The sequence below is a fragment of the Sapajus apella genome, unplaced genomic scaffold (genome assembly GCF_009761245.1).
Source record: "Sapajus apella isolate SASKATOON/1434 unplaced genomic scaffold, GSC_monkey_1.0 scaffold51, whole genome shotgun sequence".
NCBI lineage: Eukaryota > Metazoa > Chordata > Mammalia > Primates > Cebidae > Sapajus > Sapajus apella.
The window spans coordinates 3,314,913-3,324,562 of record NW_022436991.1 but is presented as its reverse complement, the minus strand read 5'-3'; the positions used below and the strand labels follow the sequence as shown (position 1 = coordinate 3,324,562).

The window sequence follows — 9,650 nt, the reverse complement described above, 5'->3', positions numbered from 1 at the left end:
GAACGGGGAAGAAAGGAGACAGGAGAGAAGAGAAGAGTCCCCTCCAAGTTGGCTCCCAGGTTGCCAGACGCTAGGAGTAAGAAGAAACATCAGTACATTCTGCGCACTCACAGAGTGGGGTCTGGCTACTACCACGGGGCCATACCCTGACACAGGGTCAGACACCAGATGCGTCTTCTCGCCCCTCCCTGGCCAAGATGGGAAACAGCCTTAAGCCTTTGCAAGAAGAGAGGGAGGCTGGGACAGAGGGTCACACACACCCACCTCTGCTGACAGGCAGAGAGGAGGTGCCCAGAGCACCCCAGCCCCAACCTCCGACCCCCAGGCTTCCCAGAAAAGCTGAGGCGGTTTAGGGGACTTAGCTAGCAAGAGATTCCCTTTTTGATTTTCTATTTAATTACAACAAAGAGGCAGTCTCAGTGTGGGCTAAGCTCTCTTCTTAACGTAGGGAAAACAGTCCTAAAAATTCACAGCCTTCAGGAAGCCACAGAATCCTGGACAATTTAATAACATAGTGTTTCCACCAGGCGCAGTGGCTCATGCCTGTAATTCCAGCAGTCTGGGAGGCTGAGGTGGGCAGATCACTTGAGGCCAGGGGTTTGAGACCAGCCTGGCCAGCATGGTGAAACCCCGTCTCTACTAACAAAAATACAAAAATTAGCCAGGCATGGTGGTGCACACCTGTAGTTCCAGCTATTCAAGAGGCTGAGGCAGGAGAATCGCTTGAACCTGGGAGGCAGAGGTTGCAGTGAGCTCAGATCGCACCACTGTACTCCAGCCTGGGCGACAGGGCGAGACTCCATGCCAAAAAAAAAAAAAAAAAAAAGCTGTGTTTCATTACCCGCCTCTGGGTGTACAGTATTTCTTTTTAGGAGTACCTTCTCTCTACAGGGAGTTAAATTGATTTTCTATTAATGGTACTGATAAATTTTTTAACATAATATAAATTACAAAGAGCCAATTTAAAGAAAAGATGAAAGTATTCAGTCGAATGCCATAAAATAATTGGCAAGACTTTTCCAACAAAAGCAGCAGGTACTATTGAAATATGGCAAAACAAATTTTTGAACAAGCAGCATGTAACTTTTTTTTGAGACAGGGTCTCACTCTGTCACCGAGGCTGGAGTGCAGTGGTGCAATCATGACTCACTGCAGACTCGACCTCCTGGGCTCAAGCAATCCTCCTGCCTTAGCCTCCCAAAGTGCTTGGGTGAGCACTTTGGGTTTCAGCCACCACACCCGACTGGCATGTAAACATTTGACCCTTTGACACAACATCTGATCCATATGCTGTCGGGAGCTGGGGCTCCAGGGTCCCCCAGCCTTTGTGTTCCCAGACCAGGACAGGGGCTGCCAGAATGGCCATACCTGAGCGGAAGGTGACATCAGAATAGGATGAGTGTTTCCACATTTCCGGGTGGAACTCCTGGCTGAGGATGTCCTCAGGGAGGGTGTCCCGGAGGGCTCGTTTCAGGGGGTCGTGCGTCTCCAGCAGCTGCAAGAGGTGACTCCACACAAAAGAACCCACTGGAATAGAGTCGTGGCCAGTGGGGAGGGGCCATCAGGAAAGTGCCAGGAATGCTGTCCAGAGCAAAGGCCCTCCCGACCCCCGATGCAGTCCTGCAATTCCCACACACGGGGGCTTCTCAGGAGCCTGCCTATGGAGACCTATGTCTGCTCTCAAGAAAGAGCAGCAATGAAGAGTCATGCCTGAACAGAACTTGGAAATTCAGCCCGTGCATGGAACTCTGACGCTTTCCAGAAGACAAAGGAAGGTATTACAGGCTCGAAAGTCAGACCTGAGTCTGGACCGGGCGCGGTGGCTCATGTCTGTAATCCTAGCACTTTGGGAGGCCAAGGTGGGTGGATCACGAGGTCAAGAGATCCAGACCATCCTGGCCAACATGGTGAAACCCCGTCTCTACTAAAAATACAAAAATTAGCTGGGCATGGTGGCGCATGCCTGTAGTCCCATCTACTCGAGTGGCTGAGGCAGAACAATCACTTGAACCTGGGAGGCGGAGGTTGCAGTGAGCTGAAATCACACCACTCTCTCCAGCCTGGTGACAGAGCGAGACTCTGTCTTTAAAAAAAAAATCCCAGCGACTCAGGAGGCTGGGGCAGGAGAATTGCCTGAACCCAGGAGGCGGAGGTTGCGGTGAGCCGAGATCGCGCCATTGCACTCCAGCCTGGGTAACAAGAGCGAAACTCCGTCTCACAAAAAAAAAAAAAAAAAAAAAAAAAAAAAAAAAGCTGTGTGACCTCAGGGGGGTCCCTCTGTCTCTCTCAGCCTCAGTTTCCTCATCCGTGAAAATGGGAAGTCAGATCTGATTTCAAACCCTGGTTTCACCATGTACCAGCGTTGCCTGAGATGGTCACGCCAGCTCTTGGAACCATAGTTTTCTCATGTGAAAAAGGAACTAACAAAGTACCTCACAGGGCTCTTTGGGAAGATCAGTTAAAAGCAGAGCCTGGACCTAGAAGACTAAGTATGTTTCAGGATTGACTGGTGAAGTGTGACATGTGATCCATGAGGGTCCCTGGAGGGATAAAGACCAAATGAGAGCCTCATGCGACTGAGTCCAACGGTGAATATTAGAGTCCTGCAGGGAACCCCCAACCCTCGCCATTGTCCCAGGCTCTCAGAAGGTCCAGCCAGGGGCTTCTGGAACAATCTATCACAGAATAGAGCAGAATACGGGTTTTTAGGCATAAGGTGTCCACTCATTCCCACTGGGCAATACGTCAGGTGGTACCCCAGGGCCACTGTGGAGGCTGAGCCCCTCGGCTGATCCCGAGGAGGGGTGTAGCACACTTCATACCCCATGCCTGAAATTGCCAACAGAGACAGCTGTGTCTTTGAATAGTGCCGTCTCTTCAGAAGGTAATTCAACAACATCACATCAGACTTTTCAACGTGCATACCCTTTGCCTTGGCAACTTATCTTCTGGGAAATTATCCTAAAGTGAGATTAACTCAAGGGACAAAGGTAGCTGTGCAGGAAGATTTGTGGCTGTTGTTTCTAATGGCAGAAGACCAGAAACAGCCTAAATGCCTATCAGCGGAGACTGGTAAAATGGATTATGGTACAAACATCCAGCAGAACACCGACACAGCCATAGATGAGAATGTATAAGTACCATAGATGAGAGATGAGCTCCCAGACATGTTGAAGCCAAAAGGAGCAGGCTGGGCCCAGTGGCTATCACCTGCCATCCCAAGCACTTTGGGAGGCTAAGCTGGGCGGATACCTGAGGTCAGGAGTTCCAGACCAGCCTGGCCAACATGGCAAAACCGTCCCTACCAAAAAAACACAAAAGTTAGCCTGGCATGGTGGCATATGCCTGTAATCCCGGCTACTCAAGACGCTGAACCAGGGGAATTGCTTGAACCCAGGAGGTGTTGCAGTGAACTGAGATTGTGCCACTGCACCCCAGCCTGGGTGACAGAGTGAGACTCTGTTTTTAAAAAAAAAAAAAAAAAAAAAAAAAGGAGCACAACAGCAAGTAGAACATGATCCTGAGATGCTGTTGTTAAGGAGATACATGAGTATGTTCATCTATGTATTACAAGTTCTGATGTGATACTCAGGAGAATTTGGTGATGGTTCTAATGGCAAAAGACCAGAAACAGCCTAAATCAGAATCAGGTCCCATGGGGGACCTGGTTCACAGTGAGTATCTTCAGGACACAGGAAGATATTGGGGGGAAGAGGAAAGAGGACTAATTTTTCTCATTTGTCCCTTGCCTATGCTTTAAAATTTTGACCATGTAGCTATACTGCATTAATAATAGCAGCAGTGGTGATAACAACATTAAAAGCAACAGTCACACATATGGCACTTACTATGTGTTCTAAATGCCTTTGTGTATTAACTCATTTTATGCTTGCATCACTATGAGGGAGGTATTAGCATTATCCCTATTTTATAGGTACAGAAATGGAGGCTCATGAAGGTTTTCTTACTTGTCCCAAGGCATACAGGAAGGAAGTGGTAAAGCTGGGATTTGAACCTGGGCTCTCAGGTTCCAACCTCTCACTCCACTGTATATTATGGAAATTTTTTTAACAATCAGTTGAACTTATTTTTTTGAATTTATATCTTTGGGTTCAGGTGCTAGTATAAAGGGAATTGTCTCCTTCCATAAGAGATCTCAGATTTGCACATGCTGTCCCTCTTCTTAGGTCTCCCTTTAGATACTGTGTCATGATCTGGCCAGAGCTAAAAGAGGCCTCTCTGACTCCCATCACATTTTACAGATGAGGAAACTGAGGAACAGAGAGGAGAAGTAACCTCTTCAAAGTCATCCAGCAGCAGAATGGGGACTGGAATTGCCATGTAGCGGAGGGAGGAATACACAGCCCCTCATCTAGACAGTATGGTAGAGAAACAGGGGGACAAGAATACAGAAGGATGCCAGAGGCGTGGAGGATGAGGATGCTCTCAACAGCCCTGCACTCTCCGGGAGGTGCCCTATCAGCCCACCCCTGCCTGCCCACACCCCTCCCACACACACATCCATGGCTCACCCTGGGTGGACAGCTCGCCTGCCTGGGTGCGCCGCACCTGAGCAAACACCTCTTCACTGGGGCATCTCATCAGGGCCAGGTAGGCATTGATACGGATCTCAACATCCTCCTCCGGGGATTGGTACAGATGGGAGAGCGCTGATCGCTGGCTTGGGCAGAAGGCAGGCCATCACCAAAGGCCCACCTACCTCCACCCAGGAGGATGATGTCCCTGGCTCCAGCAGGTGAACGTGCTGCCTAGCCCCAGCTATGCTGATATCCCCACCGTAGGAGGCTTCCCTGACACACTCTCACCTGTGGCCTAGTTGTGGGAGGTAGCAGAAGTTCACTGACCTTGTCTAATTCCCAGTCTCTACCAGTCCCAGCCTAGCGCCTCATCAACTCCCCAACAAATGGGCATGGCTACAATCCAATAAAACTATTTACAAAGATAGCACAGTGTCCTGCCACACGGGAGGTCTTTAAATGTCTTGCCATTCCTGGGTCCCTTCCTAAGCAAGCCACCTCCCCATACTGTGACTCCCTCAATACCTACTGGCTGCCTCCACAATCAGCTACCCACCCACCCACCGTCCTACCCACTCATCTATTCATTCACCCATCTACCCAACTGTCTATCCACCCACCTATCATCCATCCACCCACCCATTCATCCATGTAACAAATATTAACTGAGCAGCAACTGTGCACTCAGCACTGTGCTAAGTGACAGCCATAAGCAAGTCCAACCCAGCCCCTGTCCACCTGAAGCTGGCATTCTAGTGCAGGGAGACAGTCAATGAGATTAGCATGTGAAATATGTAAAAAGTTAGGTGGTAATAAACCCTATGGAGGGAAAAATAAAATGGGGAAACAGAACCAGAGCCCTGGGGGATCAGGGAGGTTCAATTTCAAGTGAAATTGTCAAGGGAGACTGCACAGTGAAAGTGACTTTTAAGCTAAGACCTACAGGAGGTGAAAAAGAAAGGGACATCAAGGGGAAAAGTGTACCAGGAAAGGGGACAGCATGTCCAATGGACCTGGGGCAAGAGAGGGTCACAAGTGTTTGCGGAAGAATAGAAAGAGGAATGTGCTGTGGAGGAGGGGTGAGAAGTGACAGGAGCAGGTGAGGCCCAGAGGTCAGTCCCTCAGGGACTGGGAGGTCAATGAAGGGACGGTGACTTTGACTCTGAGTAAGAAGGAAGGTACTGGCCCAGGGATTAGCAAATTTCTTCTGTAAAGGGACAGCAAACTCTCAGATTCTGCACCCATTCGGTCTCTTGCAATGATTCAGCTCTGCAGGTGAAGCAGGAAAGCAGCCATAGACAGCACATAAGTAAGTGAGCATGGCTGTGTTCTAATAAAACTTTATTGACAAAAACAGACAAAGAGGGCCATGAAGTGGCCCATGGCCCATAGTCTGCCAAACCCTGTACTAGAGGAAGCATGGATGGCATTGGTAATTATACGGTTATTTGTGCATTTGATGAATAATCTGCTTCCCACACTAGACACAGGCTTAGACCTGGATACCTGCTCACACTAGTACCCAGCCCAAAGTCGGTGCTTATTAAATACATGATAAGTGAATGAACAATTGAAGAAGTGAATTAGCAAATGGTGGTTAGAGATCCACCACCACCCAACACCACCCAGTGAAACACGCAAGGGCTCACGTTTGCAGAGCAGGGGACCCTCCGGAAGGCCTGAATGGCACCCAGCCGGATCTCAGGGGTGCTGCTTCGCAGAGACGCACAGGCACTGAGTGTGGGGGTGAGAGCCATGGCTGCCAAGCCCGCATTGCCGATCGCCTTCAGCACAAGCTGGAGCTAAATCAAGATGGAGTCAGGACCACGAGGCGCAGTGGCAGGGCAGGGCAGGGGGATGGGGAGGATGGTGGAATGGGAGGGAGAAGAGGACAGGTATAAAAGGGGGTGGGGGAAAAGGGACAGGGGGAATGGGGGAATGGGAGCAGGGGAAATGGGAGGGAATGAGGGCGGGGGGAAAGGGGGAATGGGAGCAGGGGGGAAAGGGGGGACAGGAGGAATGGGGGCATGGGGGCAGTGGGGAATGGGGTAATCGGGGTAGGGAGGAATGGGGAGAATAGGGGAACAAGGGGCAGGGGGAATGGGGAAAAGGGGGGGTGAGGGAATGGGGATGGGGGAATGGGGGAAACAGGAGGCAGGGGGAATGAGGGGCAGGAGGGAATGGGGGAGAAATGGGGCAGGGGAAATGGGGGAAAGGCATGGCTACATTCCAATAAGATGATTTACAAAACAGCACAGTGTCTTGCCACACGGGCAGTCTTTAAATGTCTTGGTGTCCCTAGGCCCCTTCCTAAGAAAGCCACCTCTCCGTACTGTGACTCCCTCAATACCTATGGGCTTCCTCCACAGCCAGGTTCCCACCCCCACCCATCCATCCACACCCCCACCCATGCATCCACCCAGCCATCATCCAACCAGGGGGAAATAGGGGGACAAGGGGGGAAGGAGAGAATGGGGGGGAAGGGGGAACCTACCCCACCCTCTCCACCTAGGGCTTTCCTGCTTGGCTTGAGCCCCACTGCAGGCACTGGACCCAATACCTGGGACACTGGATGTCCTCACCTTGTCAACTTCTGAGGGCTCCCGGAAGGTACAGTTCTCACCCAAGGCCTCTCCCAGGATGCTCACTAGGGAGCTGACTCCAGGCAGCTGCCCGCAGGGCCCATCCAGAGAAGCACAGAGGTTGTGCACCAGGGCTGAGATGCCCAGGAAGGCACTGGGGCTGGCCCGTGGTGTCTGGAGCAGTGGCTGGGGACAGAAACCGGTTCCCACCCTGAGAAGGTGATAAGCGCCTTTCACAGGCCTCACCGTGGCCACACACCCACTCACCTGGGCACTTGGGAACAATGCAGAGCTGAGTCCCCCACTAAACTGGGGAGAGGGATGTTTGGGAATGTCTGGAGATACTTTGGTGTCACAAGTGGAGAGGGGAAGGGCCACTACTGGCCAGGCTCGCTGCTCAACATCCTCTAACACACAGAACCGTCCCCTCTCCCCAAATAATTATCCAACCCCAAATGTTGACAGTGCAGGGCTAGGTGACCAGTGTTCTGGCCTCTGGGTGGGGTCTGATGCTTTGTCCAGGGTTCCCTACCACGTTCCACTTGGTGTCTGCCTCCCAGGACACGTGGGATGTGCAAGAGACAAAACCTAAGTCCTCTCTTTGCAATCAACTCACAAAGCAAGCTCGCGCCAGCCTGTTCGTCTCCCATCTGCGAAGGCATGCAAGAGAGAAGCCATCTCTCCCGGGACCGGGGGATGCTCAAGAAGATGCTATCATCTCTCTGTGCACAGCAGGGACACGGAACCCAGGAGAGCTGGGCCACACCTCCAGACCCTGCCACCTGCGCCAGCCAGTGTCCTTTAAATAGCATCTCCCGCTTCCAGGCGTAGGATGAGAGGGGGCTGGAGACGGTTCCCAGGACACCGTGCCCGCTACTTGTCAGTGCCCCCTGGGACGGCCCTGAATATCAACAACCTCAAGAACGTAGATGGAGTGTGACAGCTACATCAGTAGAGAGCGGCGAGTTCACCACTGCCCTTGTTTTTAATACCATTCATCTACTTACAACTTCAATCATTTAATTTTTGAAATGGCTGCATTTTACCCTCAGCTTACAAATCCAGCGAGGATCCTGTGATGGGCCCCTTCAGAGGAACATCATGACCTTTCCTGTAGGCTAGGTGAGGTGGCTCACACCTGTAATCCCAGACATCTGGGAGGCTGAGGCAGGAGCATCACTTGAGGTCACAAGTTCAAGACCAGCCTAGCCAACATGGCAAAACCCATCTCGACTAAAAATGCAAAAATTAGCCAGGGTCACTGGTACACACCTGTAATCCCAGACTCAGGAGGCTGAGACAGGAGAATTGCTGGAACCCAGGAAACAGGGGTTGCAGTAAGCCAAGATTGTGCCACTGCACTGCAGCCTGGGTGACGAGCAAGATTCTCTCTCTCTCTCAAAAAAAATACCCTTCCTTTTTCTCTGAGAATCTGTGTCCCGTACCTCGTCTTCCTGCCCTGCCCTGAAATGCAAGCTGGACCCCTTGGGTCTGGCTCCGGGAAGCAGGAGACTGCTAGGGTCCCCCCACCCAGCCCAACCAGGGTCCATCTCCTGTGGACACCAGCAGCAGCCACCAGGCCCAGGCAGAGTCCTCCCGGGGTCACTCCAGCAGCCTGACAGAGTCCACCACTCAGACGCCCAGCTACTCTCACTCCAGGGCACTGAAGGCTTCAACGAAAGGAGGGCAAACAGGAGGGGGTTCAGGACATAGCTGGCCCCTCCAGGCCCTTCAGAGTAATCAGACCAACAATTTACATTTTTTTTGTTTTTTTGAGACAGAGTCTTGCTCTGTCACCCAGGCTGGAGTGCAGTGGTGCCATCTCAGCTCACTGCAACCTCCACCTCCCGGATTCAAGCAATTCTCCTGCCTCAGCCTCCAGGGTAGCTGGGATTACGCGTGCGCCACCATGCCCGGCTAAATTTTTTATTTTTAGAGATGCGGCTTCATCATGTTGGCCAGGCTGGTCTCAAACTCCTGGGCTCAAGTGATCTGCCTGCCTCAGCCTCCCAAAGTGCTCGGATTACAGGCGTGAGCCACTGAGCCTGGCCTAGACCAACAAATCTTTTTTTTTTTTTTTTAAAGATGGTGTTTCACCATGATGGCCAGGCTGCTCTTGAACCCCTGACCTCAGGTGATCCACCCACCTCGGCCTCCCAAAGTCCTAGGATTACAGGTGTGAGCCACTGTGCCCGGCCAACAAATCTTAATAAACAAACTGTACTCACTACAAGCCAGATTCTGCTGATAAGATATCACACACATTGCCTTTCCTCTAATTTCCATTTTGCAAATGAGAAAGCCAAGACTCTGAAACGGTAAGGAATCTGCCTCATGTTGCCAAGCTGTAAATGGTAGAACTGAGATTTAACCCAGAAGGGTCTGGCTCCCAGGTCAGGCATGACCCCAACACTCACTGCTTCTTAAAATGAAAATTCTAGGCTCACTCCTAAAATCTGGCCCTGGGGCACTGGGTGTGAACAGTGGCCTCCGTGCTAGACCCATGCTACCCTAGAACAGAGAATGCTTG

The 9,650-nt window shown here is 51.4% G+C and overlaps 1 protein-coding gene across 1 annotated transcript in view; it reads right to left on the bottom strand.

The window, feature by feature from the left end:
- LOC116526419 overlaps window positions 1-9,650 on the bottom strand; it is a 164,070-nt gene that overhangs the window by 121,683 nt on the left and 32,737 nt on the right. The window contains exons 11-15 of the mRNA XM_032242701.1: window positions 7,121-7,306; window positions 6,188-6,340; window positions 4,533-4,677; window positions 1,369-1,527; window positions 5-70 (exon numbers count right to left, since the gene is read on the bottom strand). Of these exons, the coding sequence (XP_032098592.1) occupies window positions 5-70; window positions 1,369-1,527; window positions 4,533-4,677; window positions 6,188-6,340; window positions 7,121-7,306 (709 nt within the window). The remainder of the gene's footprint in view (window positions 1-4; window positions 71-1,368; window positions 1,528-4,532; window positions 4,678-6,187; window positions 6,341-7,120; window positions 7,307-9,650) is intronic.